Consider the following 18,912-nt stretch of genomic DNA (forward strand, 5'->3'; position numbering starts at 1 on the left):
TCCTCATGTTACAATTCCAGGGTTTCCCCAACAGAATCCAGTTCCAAGAATTCCGTCAACGATATGAAATTCTCACACCAAACATTCTGCCAAAAGGTTTTATGGATGGAAAGAAAGCTGCCGTGATGATGGTAAGATTCATGCGGAATTTACTTTATTCTTCTAACAGTATTCTGCTTTAAATCGACCTTTGAACCTGACAAGGAACGCAATTTTTAATTGTTTTAGCTTGAAGAATTGGACCTGGATGAGAATCTTTTCCGTATTGGTCAGAGTAAAATCTTCTTCAGAGGAGGTGTACTCGCTCATCTTGAGGAAGAAAGAGATCTTCGTCTCACAGATATCATCATACAATTCCAGGCTGCTTGCCGCGGATTCCTTGCACGAAAGTAAGACGATTGTTTTTAAAAAAAATTTCAATTTTGGTGGTGAAATTTGAATAAAAATGAAACGTTTCTTCCAGTTTACTGACGGAAAAACTCACTTTTAAACTTTTGCCAAAAAATTTCCTTAATCAAGTAGAAAACTACTTTTTTAGAGTTTTCTTACCTAATAATCTTGTTTTTCAGATTGTTTGCCAAAAGAAAGGATCAACTCCGTGCCATCAGAGTTATTCAAAGAAATGGTCTTGCTTATCTCAAACTCAGAAATTGGCCATGGTGGAGACTTTTCACAAAGGTAAGATTTTAAAATGTGTCATTATCAAAGTTTCAAATTATTTCATCTGAAGTGTCACAGTAGAATTAGTAAATTTTTCATATTTTTCCACTGTTTTTGACAATATTTCACGTTTTTATTTACCTGCAAATTTGCGTGATTCCACAGCATCCATTTAATATATGAAATAGTTATTCAAAGATGGTATTTATACATTCATCTGAATTTCAAATTGGCATTTTTCGACGGCAACATCAAACTGGAAAGACTGTAGGGTAATTCTGTCCATAATGACCACAAACACTAAAAATTAACATTTAACAACTTTCCCCATTTTGTTTCAACAAAGGTCAAGCCACTCTTGGATGTCACTCGACAAGAAGAAGATTTACACGCTAAAGAGAAGGAATTGAAATCTGTGATGGAAAAGAGAGATCAACTCGAGAAAGATCTTCATGACACTGAAAAGAAATACGCTCAAGTTTGCGAAGAGAAAAACACTCTCGTTGATCAACTTGCTCAAGAACAAGAGATCTGTCAAGAGGCAGAAGACATGAGAGCAAGACTTGCTGCCAAAAAGCAAGAACTCGAGGAGATCCTTCGTGAGATGGAGACTAGGATTGATGAGGAAGAAGAGAGAAATGAACAGGTTTTGGCTGAAAAGAAAAAGCTTCAGGTGAGTGTTTGTAAGAGAGAGAGAGAGAAGTCGAAATCTAGTCTGTAAAAAACCCTGTCTTATGGAATTTAAAGCAATGAGGCACTCATTCAGAATTTACCTATGTTTAAGATGAAAATTTGCTATATATTCTTTCAATTTACTAAACCAGTGGTTTCCAAGCGGTGGGGCGGGGGCGTAGACAATGATTTTAGGGCCGTGGAGTAAGAACTACTAGTCTAAACAATGTGTTGTGCAATGAAGACATGTTATGTTTTGTTTGTATCCATAACCTCGAACGCAATAATAGTAATCCAACTATATAAAAACTTTTTATGAATGAGAAGAACGTATATTTTGGACTCTTGAATATCTCTTTAGATAGCAGTTTCATAAGCATCAAAGTATGTTCTTCCTATTTTTTGAGATTGTAAAATAAACTTTTACATTTGTGCAGGTCTACGTCAATGATCTTGAAGACAATTTAGAAAAAGAAGAAGCTGCTCGTCAGAAACTTCAACTCGAGAAAGTTGGCAATGAAGCAAAGATAAAGAAACTTGAAGAAGAACTCACCATGACTGATGACAACCTCGGCAAGGTAAAGACATTATTACATCATAATACATAGGATGTGTTTTGCCATGATTCTACTGTCAGTGCAGATCAATAGACAAAAAGTTAAACTTACATATTGAATTTCAATCAATGCTTCCATGGAATGTACTTTCTAGAGAGAGTTACATTTTCTAAATGGTAATCGACTAATCGTTCATTTTTGATCAGCATTATATTACTGTGCTGTATCTATTTTTTGAAAATACTACAGGTTGTGTGACTATTTATGCATCAAGTTGTAGCTTTTTGTTTAAAACATGTTTTAAAGAATAAGAAGAGTAGTTCCATAATTATATTTATCAATTTCTTTAGATTGTCACTGCACGAAAAGCACTCGAAGAAAGAGTAAGCGAACTCCAGTCTAAATTAGCTGAGGAAGAAGACAAAGCGAAAACATACGGAAAACAAAATCATAAGGTAATGTTTGTCATTGGACTTTGAGTATAAATATTGTAAGATTCCCTACTCACTCTCGATTACTTCTCAGTATGAGCAAATCATCGCCGATCTTGAGGAACGTTTGAGAAAAGAAGAAAAACTCAGAATGGAACTTGAGAAGGTTAAGAGGAAGTTGGAAGCTGAGATTGCAGAATTGAAAGATCAAATTCAAGAATTGGAATTGCAAAGAGATGAATTGAAATCTCAAAATCTGAGAAAGGATGAAGAAATTTCCAAACTCAATGAAAAGTGAGCATTGATATATACTGACTTTAAAATTTTCTGTTCTACATCTTGTAATGAAGTCCAATAGTCTTGTATTTTTCATATTGTCCAACTATATTGAAAAAAAAAATTATTAAATATTTGTTAATCAGGTTTGATGAAGAACAGACTGCCAGAGCTCACCTTGCCAAAGAACTGCGTGAAACAGAGAACGCAAAACAAGAACTCACAGAAGATCTTGATGCAGAAAGAGCAGCGAGATCCAAAGCTGAGAAACAGAAGAGAGATCTCAGTGAGGAACTGGAAGCTTTGAAGTCTGAATTAGAAGATTCTCTCGATACAACTGCAGCACAACAAGAAGCAAGGTATGGTGCTATCTCTCATTGCAGCTGGAAATGTATTTTCGAACCTTACTCAAAATTTTTGGATTTTTTTTATATATTTCGCAATTTTCACTTTTCAACTGAATACCTCCAAGACTTCCTACACTAAGGCTATTGCAACCCTGAAGTCACAAGTCAACTATTTATCTATTCTTTTTTATCAGCTATTTTTCTATTTTATCATTTTTTATTCATCCTATCTGCTATTTAATAATAATGGTGAAAGTATCTCAGACTGTGACTTTTGCGATTGACCGATTGTGCCTGGAGTTTCAAGCATGTTTGTCATCAAATGTCTGATTGCACTGTGTTCGTTGCATACGGGGCATAATTACGGATGAAAGGATAGTATAGCTGGAATCCCACCATTGTAGAATGGTTAACGTTGGCGCCAGCCTTTCTACTGTTAACTTCATACATATGTAATGAATAACTTATTGACCATTTTCCAACACAACATGGACTGGTAATAGGACGAGAGATTTGCTATATGTTTGAGACGTCATATCAGCTTTTCTATCATTAGAGATAACTATGAAAAATCAATCCTTTTTTACCATCTTTGATTCAAGAAGTCTTGAAATTCAATGGAAAACATTTTCCACTGATTCTTTTGCGAGACATCATCTATCCATATCGACCAGTAAGTTGCATTAGAGTAGATTTAATTAAAACGAAAGTTTTTTATCTCTTCAGAGCTAAGAGAGAACAAGATCTTGAACAGCTGAAGAGAACATTGAAAGATGAGGCGTCTACTCATGAACAGCAAGTGCAAGACATGAGAAAGAAACACACTCAACAGATCGACGAAATGCAAGATGAAATTGATTCCTTCAAAAAGGTACTGAATTTAAATTTTTTTGACTCAGTTTTTTTTTATAGTTTAGAATTCTGCTTATTATGATTGGAGTTTCAAAAAGTGAAAATATATTGAATATTCGAATTGATTTAAAATTGATCACATTCATTATTTCAATTTTTTGCTTTTTAATATTAATTTAGGATAGTTTTATTTTGAGGTTCATCATTTTGAAAGATTTACCATTTAATCTGGCCAAACAGTCGTGATTCAATTTAACGGGAAAACCAATTGTTATCTTTACCTTTCTGCGTTTCCAATTCAAACTTACAAATTGATGTTAACTTCTGTACTTTGTGGAACATGACTTGGTTTAACATCTATTAGGCAAGAAAAAATATTTTATACTATTAAATAGGCACTCCAGAAGTATATGTACCAATATCGAGTAACTAATTTTGTTCACCGTATGTTACATCAAGTTGTGTAAAGAGACCGAAAGCTATGGACAGGCGAATAAAATCAGAATAAAATTATGGCCTAACCCTAACCTGGTACACACACTACAAGAGTACCATTGGATATACATTTTTCCATTCCGATTATTGTGTTTATTTTGATAGTATTATTACCAGAACTTTCAATTAATAACTCAAATAATATTTCAGTCCAAAACCAGCCTGGAAAAATCGAAAGCTTCTTTGGAAAACGAGAACGCAGATCTTGCAGATGAATTGAGAATTCTAACACAAGGCAAGACTGATTCAGAAAGCAAACGTCGCAAGCAAGAGAACTATATTCAAGAAATTTCTGCCAAACTTCAAGATACAGAAAGACAACGTAATGATTTGCAAGACAAGTACAGTAAATCCCAGGTAGGAGAAGTTTATAACTTAACTTTTTATATCGATGAAATTTATTTGGGCCCTTTGGAATGACTCTCAATAACTATGGCCCTCGACTTAATTACAATACTTAGTTCTGTTTCAATGAATTTAAATCAATTTATGTAATCACCATTTTGAATAATGATGTCAAAAGAGGGGACGGGGACTCTGTATGAGAAATCACAGCTGTGTGTTTTGTGATTTATAAAATCACTGTTTGATTTGGCACTAAATTTTGTCCACATTGACCACATCCACTTCACTATCCATTCATGATATTTAGAATGTAAATAATATTGCAATGCTGGTCTTAAACTTCAATTTTTTATTTTTTTTATTTATGGATAATACTGTCTACCTTTAGTATATTAATAATAATATCTATCCCAGCTAGCTTAGTACAGGATAAATGAATAAAATATAAGTTTTAATTTCTTCCGTTCCATATTTATTGTCAAAATAGCTAATCTTAATTTTTTGTCGTAATTTTCGTACAGTCTGAATTGGAGACAGTTTCTCACAATGTTGAGGAATTGGAGACACAACTCTCAAGATCTCAGAAAGAAGCCTCACAACTGGACACTCAACTTTCCGAGCTCTCGGTAAGAAGAAGAATTTATTATTCATTAAAAATGATGACTGGTGGATCATGTTCTATGTCTAAATTTCATATTATCATGTGTGGGACATCCATGATATCACAATATCACTGTTTTTCACATTAGGCCCAAGTGCAAGAGGAGACTTCATCAAAACTCAAGCTTTCTTCGCAAATCCGTGCACTCGCAGATGAAAGAGCTTCTCTCGAAGAGCAACTTGAGGAAGAAGAGGAAGCTCGTAAAGCAGTCGAGAAACAACTCGCAGTGTCAAATTCAACCGTAAGAGGATTTTATTTTCACAAATTTTTCAAATTATTTTGAATTGGATTCATGGGTAGATATTTTGTCATATTATTATATGATAACAATAAGTGTATGTAATAATTAAAGTAAGCATCAAAGACAATAATGCGATGAAATGATGCGACATTTTAAAACAAAATTTGGCATTTTTTTTAATCAATTTCTTCATATATTTCGCTGTAGATTGCTGAGTTGAAGAAATCAATGGAATCCGATACAGAAGCCATTGATCATTTGGAAGAATCAAAGAAGAGATTGCAGAGGGAATTGGAAGAAAAAACTCAACTCTTGGAAGATAAAATGTCTTCTAACGAAAAGGTAAAATTCTTGTTCTGATATTTCGGTTGACTTGGATCTCCAACTTCAAAATTTTGCTGGAATTTAGTAATCATGAAAAATACTTTTAGGAATAATTCAGAAAATTCATCAATCTAATAGTCAAAAAAAATAGTATAATTATTTTTTCATATTCAGTTTTAGCTGCCTCCTGTTCATTATTAATCATAATTTAAACTTTCCAACAGCTGGACAAGACCAACAAACGTCTCCAACTCGAAGTTGATGATGTCTCTTTGGAGCTCGATCGTTATCGACAACAATTATCTCAAATGGAAAAGAAACAACGCCAATTCGACAAATCTCTTGCCGATGAGAAACTCATTTCTGCCAAATACTCCGAAGAAAGAGACAATGCTGAACGTAGCGCTCGCGAAAAAGAAACCAAAGCGATTTCATTGCAACATCAATGCGAGGAATTCCAAGATAAGGTAAAAAAGAAGTGACTGTATGAGTAACTGTTGTTAGAGCAACTTTTTTGTGAGGAAAAAATTGTTTCCCTCCAGAACTAATGGGCCAAATCTGCTCCAAATTTTTGGTACTTGAGGTGGAAATAGTCGCCAGAAAGCTATCACCCTTACAAATTTCCTATGAGATCCAATATTTCACCCAAAAGTTCGCTGTTTTATTTCAATTCACGGCAACACTTCTTTTCTTCTGTCAAGGATGACTGTCTGTTCTATGACTGTCCATAGTTTCAATTTTTCGTAATATGTGACAACTTTTCGTGTTACGGTTATTTTTTGGGTTTAGTTGTCAGGTATTAGTTTATAATATTAGAGCATTTATATTTTTCTGTCATTGTTTTTAAATTTGTGATTGAATATGAGAAAAACAACCAAAGAAAGTCAAATTTCCGCTAGGTGCTTTTTGCCTTGTGGAGCCAAATCTTTGGGAAATCAAATGTTCTTTTTGCTAGTGAATTCTGAAATGTTGATTTTTATTTCAGAGATGCCAAAAATGACGCACAATCATATATTTTTGCTTACTAAAGAATGGCTTGTATTCTATAGTCTTCAACTAGTTAGTAATAGTATTGTTTTATTTCTCCAGATCGAAGAATTGGAAAGAATCCGCAGAACACAACAAGCTGAACTTGATGAGCTTGTCAGCTCTACTGATGCTACTGGTAAGTAATACATGGTATTAAAAAAGTAACTTAAAATTGACAGAAGTTAAGATGAAATGCTACTTAGAACATTTATCGACTGACAGTATTGAATTACAGTGGAATGCCATTCAAACATATCACGACTGACGCTTTTTACAGTTAGTTTTTTAAGATTGCTATGACGAAAAATTTTACCCTAATTTTTTTAACACCCTTGTATATCATAATTTTACCAATATCCTCATTTCAAAAGTTGGGTTAGGTCTAATTTGGCTTGAAGTACACTCATGGATTGTTTGTTCAATTAATCCACTTTGTTGTTGTCGTGTGAAAAAATTGCTTTTCTCAGCAATTTATGGACCAAACTATTTCAAATTTTCAGTCCTAACAAGGGGAGTTTTCAAACTCGATTATAAATCATATTTGTGTCTTCTTGCAGGCAAGAATGTCCACGAGCTTGAAAGACAGAAGAGAGCGCTAGATAGCCAACTCGATGAGATGAAAACTCAACTTGAGGAGCTGGAAGATGAGCTCCAGGTATAAGGATACTTTGTTACATTCGTAAAGAATCTCATTTTTGTGAATTCAAGAAAACTTATCCATTGTGTAATAAATTGGATCAAACCGGAAATACTCATGTTCAAACTATCGCAGCCCTTACTTACTAGTAACTGCCTGCCATGTTCAGAATGTGAGCTGTATAAATATGCCATTTAGAAATAGTCATATATACGCCTTTACTGAAGCTGAAGAGTAGATCATATTTTCTTAATCGTTACTTTATTGATGAAATGTATTCTGTTCGACACAGTATGAAAACATCACATCATGTTATGGTAATACAGCAAATCAATTTTCGCAAATATGAAAATTTTAGCAATTTGCTAAAAAACGTCAACACTATTTCCATCTTTTTAAATGCGGTAATAACAGATTTTATTTCTTTACAACCCAACAGGTCACAGAGGATGCCAAACTTCGCATTGAAGTTAATCTTCAAGCTGCCAAAGCTGGATATGAACGAGATCTTGCTGCAAGAGAAGAACAATCTGAAGAGAAACGTAGACACATCGTTAAACAGGTAACATGTGCTTGTCAAACCTCCCATATAAGGATTTTCTTGCGAAACAAATAAAATTAGTCATTTAAAATGGATGCTTCTTAGAACATCATAGTGTTTGAGTTGTTATTTGTACGTTCTAGTAATGTTTTTAAGTTGTGAACATAAATCAGATACCTAAGCCGCTATTTTGTGCTCTGAAAAAAAATGGTGCTTCCTCGTGTAATTAACTGTTAGTGAGTAGTATTAACGTAATTAAAATAAGAAGGAATGATATGATAAAATTTTGGCTTTTCAGCTCCGTGATATGGAACTCGAGCTTGAAGAAGAAAGAAAACAGAAATCTTCTGCTGTTGCTGCCAAGAAGAAGATCGAAATGGATTATGCTGATTTGGAAGGAAACTTAGATGCTGCAGCTAAAGCTAAGGAAGATGCTTACAAACAATTGAAGAAGGCACAGGTACGCTTACTTGTTTTTCATCTTACAGAAGTAAAAATAAATTACCTGCAGATAAATTGGCGCTCTGGAAGTATTCACCCCAAGATGACACACAACCTGAACCATCCTAACCTTGTACACATACTAGTTTCAGGTTGTGTGCCATCTTGGTATGAATACTTCGGGAGCACCGATAAATTGTCCATATATAATGTGTGTATTGTTTGGGGTCACCTATTGTGTATTATAATTACTCATATTGAAGTCTTACCTCGCTTAAAACACTATTGAAATAACACGATTCCCTCAGTTTAAACCATATGTTCATCACAGCATCATATGGTAATAAATTGCAGAATCGTAAAAACTCTGGTCTTTCCGAAAATTTCTTTCGTGTACGTATTAGTGGGCGCTTATACAGGGTCTCATTTGAGGTGAAGCCTTGAAACGTTTTGTAGCAAAACATTTGTCATTTCTGATTGACCTGAAAAAGTAAACCAATGCCTTGGAGCAAATTTTCAACTTATGACATATTATAATTTTAAATTTAATTATTTTGAAATAAATATTCAAATTATTTGAAATTCTCTCTTCAGGCTCAAATGAAAGAATACCTTCACGATCTTGAGGACGTACGTGCTTCTCGTGACGAGCTCGCTACTGCTTCTCGAGAATTTGAGAAGAGGGCTAAAAACAAGGATGCTGAGATTCTTCAGCTACAAGAAGATCTTGCAAGTGCAGAACGGGCTCGTAAAAACGCTGAACAGGAAAGAGATGATCTGCAGGATGAAATTCAATCCGGAACTAAAGACAAGTATGAAAACTTTTTAGTTTGTGTAATAATGCATTGAGCTTCGGGATATTTATGAGTTTTGGAATTTCATTTTTCGGAGCTCCGAAGTATGTGGGTGCACAACCTGAACATAGTATGTGTACTAGATTAGGGTTATAAGGTTGTGCGCCATCTTGGTGCACATACTTCTGGAGCGCCCTTTATTCTAAGAATATTTTCTCAGAGCAAGGTCATGCACTCACTCAGAAGTTTCTCAAAGTTACTGGCGGCCATTGAAATGCCAATAGGTACTATATGGATTTATGAGTTGCATTATGTGCCTGTTAATTCTAATTGTTGCTAAAATTTAAGCAGTTCAACTTAATTCGATCAATATAACAGCTATAAAGTAGTGAAATGAGGTTGCCATGAACAATATTGGCATGGTATTTTTTGTGTCTAGAAGGTAAACAAACAAAAGAATTGTACTTAAATCATAATTTTGTTGCTCAGTGCAGCATTTACGAACATACCAAATTTATTTTGAGATTTATTGAATTTGAATAAAAAATATTCCAATATATCCCATCTAAAAATACTCAAATTACCTTTCTCTCTACTAAATCAACCTATAGATCTCTGCAACAAGAAGAACGCAGACGTCTCGAAAATATCATCAGTGAATTGGAAGACGAGAAGGAAGAATTGGAACAAACCGTTGAATTCAGCGAAGAGAAAATGCGAAAATCCGTCGCCCAAGTCGATCAATTACAAAACGAATTGGCAATGGAACGTTCCGCGACACAGAAAGCAGAGAATTTGAGATCACAACTCGATCGCCAAAACAAAGAACTCAAGATCAAGTTGTCGGAAATGGAACAAATGGTCAGGACCAAACAAAAGAATGCCATCGCTTCTCTCGAATCAAAGATTGCCAATCTCGAAGACCAATTAGAGGCTGAAACTAAGTAAGCGACTTTTTCTGTAAACGATTCTCTCAAAATAGTCACTTGCCCTCACTGAGAAGTGAGTCAATGGTCACTTGCACTCACTGACTTCCAAACTCAGAGATTGAATTTTGATAATAATAATTTTGAGAGTATGCAAGCCTCCTTCGATTGACTGTTTAAAACATCTAGTAAACTTGACACAATCTGATTTTCGTATTCAGTTTGAAATTAAGACTCTTTAAAAAACATGCTGAGATCTAACTTCCGACTTCGCCTCCACAGCCCAATTTGATAGAAAAATTATTAAAAAAGACACTCAAGAGGATGTCAGTTGTATTTGAGAGGAGTGATTTCTTTCAACAAAAAATATATTTCAAAATAAGACTGAATCAGGGTCTATTTACCTATCAAGTATCAATATGAACAATTTATTTTCAGGGAAAGAGCAGGAGCTTTCAAACAAGTTCGCAGATCCGAGAAGAAGATGAAAGAACTGATGATGCAGATTGAAGATGAACGCAGAACTGCTGATCAACATAAAGAACAGGTATCAATAATCATTTCTCTCGATTCAAAAAAACTATTTTGAATCGATAATAAAATATCGATAATTGACTGATAAATAATAAACTTTTTTTGAATTCTAATCAATTTTTTTAATTTTTCTCAGGCGGATAAACTGAACACTCGTCTCAAGGGATTGAAACGCCAGCTCGACGATGCAGAGGAAGAAGTATCTCGTGCCAATGCGGGCAAACGTAAGATGCAACGCGAGCTCGATGATGCTACTGAACTCACTGAACAGTTGCAGCGTGAAGTTAACCAACTTAGAAATAGAATGAGGTAAGAGCATGGAATTGGTGAAAAACAAGGTTATAAGTAGAGTGGGACGTAGTCGTTCTGTAAACCCAATTTTCTTATAATCTAATATTGGGTTCGCTTGTGTAGACGTAGTGATGCTCGTGTGTGATGTAGTACTAAAAAGGCATCTATTTTTAAATGCACAGCTAGACTTTGGAATAATAACGACACAGCTGGGTTGCACTTAAACGTTTGAAGAATCGCCGCTGACTCAAAGCTTTAAGGGCTTAAATGATCTGTGAGAATGCAAGCTTTTATGCTTAATGTGTTATTTAAGTGTGACATATGCTTGGGCCATGTCAGGGTTTCTTTTACCAACTGCAGGATATGCCTGGCCATGACACATAGGTCTTTATATGGGTGTCATGGTGCTAAACTATCAATAGCTTCATCATCCCGGTGTCATCTAACTTAGTACATAGGAACGTGTCATTTCTTTTTTTAATTATTATTAAAGCTCCAACATAAAAGATACTGGTGCAAAATCATCGAGGCGTGACAGGTAAAAAAAATGCTACGAGCGAATGATTCCATCAATGTCATGTCATTTGCTTGAAAAAAAATTCAATATCTAACACATGTTGATTGTATCGTTATATTATTTATGGTATATATATACTAACAATATATGAATTTAATCAAAGTAAAGTCTCAGTCTGTCCTTGTTGAGTATGGCCCATGTTAAGTCCGCACCTTGACAATACATTTTACCGTCCTAATTGACCCAGAGGAAAAAAAGTGTTTTGTTTAATTTTGTTCGTTAATTCGTTGACTTTTTCGTCTTCCTCATTGAATCTCAGATATAAATTTTGCTTTTGAGAAAGCATTTCATTTGCCAACTTCCAAATTTTTGTCATGGATATTGAACTAAATATGCAGATAAATTGTCCATAAATAAAGTGTGTATTGTTTGGGGCACTTATGACTCATATTGTAGTCGTTGTTCAATTAGACAAAATCATGGAATGTATGATAGAAAATAGCATCATGTCACCACATAGTTGAAGCAAGTAGGATTTCCTATCTGCTTTTTTTTCCAATTTGTAATTGAAACACCCTGATCGCTAGTTTTAATTATTTTGGACGGATAACCACATTGTGGGAAAGACTGTTTAATCTACAAACTTTATCAGTTGTTTGTCATATGAAGATAAGATTCTTTATTTTACCAAAACTTGATAAAAATTCGGAATCAAAATATCTCTGCCTCAACCAGTAAGTTGTTTTAGGGCTAATTTAGAAACTTCATTTTTGCTCGTCATATTTAAGATTTAGAGATATAAACTGCTGATTTCAGCAGTATTTTGACATCTAAAGTAACTCTGTACTCGGCCCAAATGAAGATGATTCAATTCTAACTCATTATATTCAACTTTATTCCATTGAAGTAATGGAAACTTGATTCATTTATATTTTATTTGATTACACTAACTTATCAAATTTGATAACATTAAATCCATTTTTATATTATGTGATTATTATTATTACCTCGATATCAATATTCAAATAGAAAATTGGGCTGTCTGTAGTTATTTTTAACTGAATCTAGAAGATATTTTATCTTAGGAATTTTATTTTCTGTGCAAATAATGGGGTTTAGGGTAGTTTTGTTCAAAATTCAAAACTGCTTATTTTCTTATTATTTATTTACATCTTCGAGGTGTCAGTCGTAAACTTCAAATGGAAGGCTTCTCACTAAGTAATTCCTAATCTAAACATCTTAGATTAGATTCTTACTGGAATTTTATTGTAAATATTCCTAACACTGTGCTGTGAAATCATGATATATTCCAATAACCAATAACGGATGGAATGAAAGGGATCGGATTTTAACACTTATTGAAAAAAAATTCACTTCCAAATCCTAATTGTCAAACTTTACCAAACTATTTATCGTCAATATTTGGCATTTTCCAATCTAACATTTTCCATCAAATATCAAATCCACAGAGGTGCTGGGGGTGGTGGATACAAAGGCAAGCTATCAAAGACGCCGTCAAAATCTGCAATGGACAACGGCTCTGGGGACGAAGAAGAAGAGTAAAATACAAAACACATTCACATTTTTCTAATCACATGCACATGACAAACATACATTTATGTGTTAATATGCATTTTGATCGACGCTTTTTCTCCCAAAAAAATTATCTCATATTCGCTTTAACTCGTGATTCAAGCTTGTTTTTTTTGCTCAGCATTATATATATATTATATACTATATCTCTAATGAAGAAATTCAATAGGTGTGCTGTATGTATCCGTATTTAACCAGTGTATAATTCTTTTTGTAAATATAGAAGAAGTCGCTTGTCACATGAGTAAAAATTTATTACTATTTTACTGTATTATGCTGTATAAATCAACTAATTTTTCTCCGCACACACACATACATTGCACATTGATTACATGAAGATTGATTCAAACATCAAAAACCTCGTCATATTGACCTTGGGAATGTCCGTCTCACCTTCATAAGATAGGTAATAAGCCTCACGGCATCGCATGCTCGAAAATCCGTAGACGCCTGCGGTTTTTCATTTGTATCATCATCTTTTGAGTTCGAAAACATAAATTGCTTTTGTAACAGAAGAACGCATTTCGGGGGCTTTAGCACGGTGTGTTTCTCCTACATCATTGCTAGCATGTATCGTATTATCTTCAGTTACCATTTCAAGACTTATCATACTTCAATTTCAAACTAGAAATATGTTGGTGGCGTTGACATCCTTTGATTTTATTTCTGCATGAGAATTATAACTGTTTTTGTTGCAGCTCCAACTTCTTACAAATAATGTATTCTTGTCTTTAGATACAGGTTTTCACGAAACACCTGATTTTTATTTTTTTTTCTTGCTTTGTTGCTGTCTTGTTTATGAAAATACTTTCCTTTATTTGTCTTGTGAATTTCATGTTTTAGTTATATATATATTCATTTCCGGATGTCAATAAAAAACATGGTGCTGTGATGTACATAAATATGCTTGCATATTTTAATTTATAAACCGGCATGTATGAATCAGTAATGTATTGCTTATTATTTGTTTAATTTGCGTTATTCTTCGTTCAGTTCTATTCGTTCAGAATAATTGGTACTCCCGAAGTACATGAACCAATATGGCGGACAGCGGAACGTGGTTTGTGTACCCGGTTTGGGTTAGGCCATAATTTCAGGTACAAATACTACGTTCCGGTGTCTGTTATCTTGGTTCACATACTTCGGGAGTACCGAATAATTTGTATTGATACGTTTTTTCTCTTGTTTAGACGAGGTGGTGACACAGGTTATCGATCTTCCAAATCCCGATATCGTCATGCTTTAGATTCTACGAATGACACTGATGAAACCGAGAGCCAGGGTACTGAAGGTCCCACGGGAGATGAATAGGTCGCATGGACGTCTGTGTGTCATCTGGATATCGAGACACGAGTCTCAACTGAAGGAAAATGAGCCGTGCGTGTATTGTGTGTGCTATCTTAAAATTTTTGTCACATTCCATATGTGTTTGTATACTTGTTCTATATTCTGTCGCATTGATTTGTCGACAAGAGATCACATACCGGAAGTATTGGCCATGCTGATTGCTGCTTAATGCACAGATTATACTATACAGAAATTTTTGCGGCAGTCAATCTCCGCTTTTGCTTTATAACCTCTTACTTGTAAATAGATAGCAATCGTTTGTTTTTCGTCTTTTTCGTGGAATTTGCATCCTTTACAAAGAGTGCCTTTCTTCCTTTTACAAGTGTTTCAAATATGTCTGATTATCAACCCCCTGATTGGGTTTGATTTGAATCCCTTAACGTATCACGTCGGGATTGATTTGTTGTATATAACTTTGTGTTGCGATCTAGATAAAATCAATAGCTCTGGTGATAATATTTTGTAATCGTATTTAGTTTTTCCTTTTTTGTAATAATCTACATAGTGGCTTGAAGTACTTGCTTAGGCGTTCTCTCCTTTCCGGACTATGTTCCCATATGTGTGCATGTGTAACACAGCTGTGCTTACACATAATTTTGTGTGCCTAATTGTTTATAATATATTTTGTGTATGTGTCACATATATACTCTACACAACAGTGCAAGAACCTATTATACTCTGTGTATGTACGTAACTGCTTTAGTGCTTATGTAAGCGCTTGCACAACTATTGTATCTCTTGTTATATACCAGCATCGACCATAACTGATTTTGTAAATATTATTCTGATTGAAATAGAAAATTGACAAAAGTGGATTTGACATAATCGCAATCATATTGTAATTTTCAGGACATAATTCTTTCAAAACAATTTTTAAACTTGCCTCTTCGAAATTTCCAAAATAAAGTTTCTACTTGGTGTTGCAGTGTTGTTAGCTCATGATAATGTTGCCTGATACAACTCTCTGAATCCATTGTTAAAGACCGGTAATTCGCTCTTATACTTGCTTCCTGTAACTGAATGCATATTTTCTGCCCTTTGTGTTATCTTGTACATACTTTTCACAAGTAATCAGCTGATTTTGCGTAATTATTATTAACCTTTAAGCGACAAGAGAATGATATTTGTTATAACTTGATGAAGAAGTCAAAATATATTGTGAATTATCGAATTCTATAATGAGCTATGACTTAGTAGATTTACCAGTAATAATAAATAATATTATCAATGTGTATTTACATAGAAAACGCAAACAAATAAAACACCAATGAATATTCTGTGTCTAATTCATTTTCATGTAAGATGGGGTTTGTTTGGTTCAAATGGGGGTGCATGTAAAGCCAACAGTGGGCAATATTGCTGAATGTAGTAGGAGCTGTAACCAAAACTAAGGATCAAATTTGTATCTGCCTTGAAGCATTTTCTTATTACATGAATCAAGAGATCAAAGAACTGGTAGCTGAGATCTGTAGAGCCAATATCGAATGATTTATCAATCTGAAAACTTTCTGAAGCAATATTGTCAGTTATTGAATGAAATATGCAATATTCTAACAATTTGTAAAATCGAGTAGAAAACCAATATAGGATCCATTACAATGTACGATTTGTTATGTGAGAGAGGGAGTTTATTTCATGTCGTCGAAACAATAAAAATATTAAGTAAACAGATGTCTTCGGTACATGACTGGGAGGCAACGAAACGACCTTCATGGGTCATCAGAGGCAGTTGTCACCCAATTCAATTAAATAGGTTTAATAATAACAGGTTCGGCGTCAATATATCAATACCTCTCATGTGTGTTTACTGTATACAATATTCGCAGGTCTTTTCTATTTTCCTTTATGAAAGCGTTCTTTTAAATAACGGAATTTTTCACATATTGAAATTGCAGAAATATAAAAATGATCGAAACGAAATAGGTGGGAGCACTGATGGATGTTCACAGCTGAAAGCTATATGGAATTGCATAGTTTCTGAAATATTTACGACGAATAAGTGTTTGTTTTGTAAAGTGCTATCATGCCGAGTAACAAATACATTGTACTTGCAATTCAAACGATATACATGAAAAATAGACTCCTTTGCTGATTATTCTTTGTAACTCTACTGGCCCACCAGTCCTCACGTCGATTGGGGTACCGTACGGTTCTCCACCTGACAAATTGATAAGTCGATTTCTTCTCCCCCAACGACTGTTCTCCCCTAATAAATTTAAACTCATATTCTGGATCCACCAGATAAAAATCAAAGACAAATGCGTGACTCCGTACACAACATCTGCCGGGAAATTCGTTTTCTTTTAGCTTTTCCAGTCAGTAATCAGTAGTCTCAGCCTTCAGCATCCCATTTCAGAGTGGGAGTGGTGACTCCTCTGCGGCCCATGGGCCGGGGCCACGGCCCATCGAATTGGGCCTCGGCCCATCAGGCTATGGGCCGCGGCCCGTCAAGTTGTGTAAAGAAACTATTCACTTGGCTAACCCAGACAGTACCCGAACTTATAATAGAACTATAATGTAAAAAATCTGAATTTTTTTGTCTTAACCCTAACCTGGTACACATACTACAGGAGTATATTTTTTTGGTTCGAATATTGACAATTTGGTAAAAATTGAAAATTTTATTAAGATAATTGAATTTTTTCTGATGGGGCCGCGGCCCATCAAGCTATGGGCCACGGCCCATGTGGCCCAATTAAATGGGCCATGGGCCGTAGAGGAGTCACCACTCCTGTAGCCATTTCAAGCCATAAGTTCTTCTTTTGTAATATTCTTACATTGGCTTTCCGTGCTAGTACGGTACCGGTACAGCACTGCTGTGGTGCAGTAGATTTGAATGGTACAGTGGTATTAACTGACGGGAATCTGATTTGTTTATCAGAGTAACCACATAGTCTAGATCTCAATATAAGAATATTGTGTTTGAGGAATTCGGTCTGTCGGTGCAGAAAAATGACAAGTAAAAAATATTTATACCAACCTGCACCAGAGCATCTGCCGCCGGATTCTACATACACTATCCCGAATCCGGATTTGCGTCTACATTCCGGAAGAGCCAAAATATGAATAGGCGTCTGTGAAACCGGGGGCGTCGAGTCGTCTGCGAGCTCGATGCGTGAGAACGTCAGATGTCTGGATATGACGTCAAAGAAAGTCACGCACAGATCGGCAGTTCGGCACGGCTCTCGAATTTTGCTAATTTGATTTTCGTTTTTTACCGATGTATACTGACCTATATGGTTAGATATACGATGTATTTCTGAATCATTATATTCAGTCTACTGTTGGTAGTGCCTAATTAAAATAATGTCGCGTAAATGCAAACGACTGTGAATAGAATAATTACTTCTAAATAATATCAAGAGATTACAAAATTATGCGTTTCGATTAATACGTCTAAGAGTCCAACTAATTTTATTATAAGTGTTTGTGACTACATGACATCGTTTGAATTGTCGTATAACGAAGTCAAAACGATGCACGATATCGAAGTTTTTTTTTTTCAATAGTTAAATTAATATCGATAGTGAAACTTTGTATGCCCGTTAATACCTGTAATCACAACAATTTAACATAGCATCTTCGTTTATTTAGAACTGAAACTTCCAGAACGCACAACGATTACGAATTACGATATCATTTAATAATTATATTCGAGATTTTTATTTAAATTTGAGCGTCAACAATCTATAGTAAAATAAAAGCCTCGATGATTAATTGGATTAAACTATTTTGCCAATTTGATTCTTGTTTTTCACAGACTACGCAAGTTGATCATTTGCGGCATACGAATGCATCAATGCGGCATTATATTAATTTGATTCTTGTTTTTCACCTATCTATTCTTGCATAAATCACGCAAATTAACATTTGCGGTATATGATTGCCTCGACGTGGCATTGAATTAAAATATTCTCGTATTCCGTATACTTCGAAGTTAAACATTCGCGACATATGAATGTATCGATGCCGCATTATATTAGTTTGAATCTTGTTTTTCATCAATCTATACTAGTATAAATTACGCAAATTGAACATTTGCGGCATATGAATACATCGATGCGGCATGATATTACATTATTTTGCTAATTTGATTCTTGTTTCTTGCCGATCTATTATTGTGTAAATTACGCAAGTTGATCATTTGCGGCATATGAATTAAATTATTTTCGTATAGATTAACATTTGTGGCATATGAATGCCTCGATGTGGCATTGAATTAAATTATTCTCGTATACCGTAACTTTCGAAGTTAAACATTTGCGGCATATGAATGTATCGATGGGACATTATATTATTTTGAATCTTATTTTTTACCGATCTATACTAGTATAAATTACGCAAGTTGATCATTTGCGGCATATGAATTAAATTATTTTCGTATAGATTAACATTTGTGGC

General features: G+C 34.6%; 2 protein-coding genes across 11 annotated transcripts in view; one reads left to right on the forward strand and one right to left on the reverse strand.

Moving 5' to 3' along the window:
- LOC120335527 (uncharacterized) overlaps window positions 1-15,785 on the forward strand; it is a 41,088-nt gene extending 25,303 nt beyond the window's left edge. For 6 of the 10 annotated variants that reach the window (XM_039403045.2, XM_039403044.2, XM_039403046.2 and 3 more), the window contains 24 exons: window positions 21-131; window positions 229-389; window positions 570-678; window positions 1,007-1,333; window positions 1,770-1,910; window positions 2,240-2,344; window positions 2,415-2,614; window positions 2,743-2,955; window positions 3,670-3,814; window positions 4,441-4,647; window positions 5,157-5,261; window positions 5,385-5,537; window positions 5,745-5,879; window positions 6,086-6,328; window positions 6,951-7,026; window positions 7,448-7,545; window positions 7,967-8,089; window positions 8,367-8,528; window positions 9,104-9,321; window positions 9,915-10,247; window positions 10,668-10,776; window positions 10,900-11,072; window positions 11,548-11,592; window positions 14,355-15,785. In XM_039403045.2, the coding sequence (XP_039258979.2) occupies window positions 21-131; window positions 229-389; window positions 570-678; window positions 1,007-1,333; window positions 1,770-1,910; window positions 2,240-2,344; window positions 2,415-2,614; window positions 2,743-2,955; window positions 3,670-3,814; window positions 4,441-4,647; window positions 5,157-5,261; window positions 5,385-5,537; window positions 5,745-5,879; window positions 6,086-6,328; window positions 6,951-7,026; window positions 7,448-7,545; window positions 7,967-8,089; window positions 8,367-8,528; window positions 9,104-9,321; window positions 9,915-10,247; window positions 10,668-10,776; window positions 10,900-11,072; window positions 11,548-11,592; window positions 14,355-14,475 (3,813 nt within the window). In that variant the 3' untranslated portion in view covers window positions 14,476-15,785. Of the gene's footprint in view, window positions 1-20; window positions 132-228; window positions 390-569; window positions 679-1,006; window positions 1,334-1,769; window positions 1,911-2,239; window positions 2,345-2,414; window positions 2,615-2,742; window positions 2,956-3,669; window positions 3,815-4,440; window positions 4,648-5,156; window positions 5,262-5,384; window positions 5,538-5,744; window positions 5,880-6,085; window positions 6,329-6,950; window positions 7,027-7,447; window positions 7,546-7,966; window positions 8,090-8,366; window positions 8,529-9,103; window positions 9,322-9,914; window positions 10,248-10,667; window positions 10,777-10,899; window positions 11,073-11,547; window positions 11,593-13,040; window positions 13,571-14,354 lie in introns of all 10 variants that reach the window. The other 4 variants (XM_039403052.2, XM_039403050.2, XR_005568672.2 and 1 more) reach the window with 3 other exon arrangements.
- Window positions 1-18,912, reverse strand: part of LOC120336373 (fibropellin-1-like) — a 276,545-nt gene that overhangs the window by 64,261 nt on the left and 193,372 nt on the right. The window lies entirely within an intron of this gene.

The sequence above is a fragment of the Styela clava genome, chromosome 2, assembly GCF_964204865.1.
Source record: "Styela clava chromosome 2, kaStyClav1.hap1.2, whole genome shotgun sequence".
In the NCBI taxonomy this organism is placed as follows: Eukaryota; Metazoa; Chordata; class Ascidiacea; order Stolidobranchia; family Styelidae; genus Styela; species Styela clava.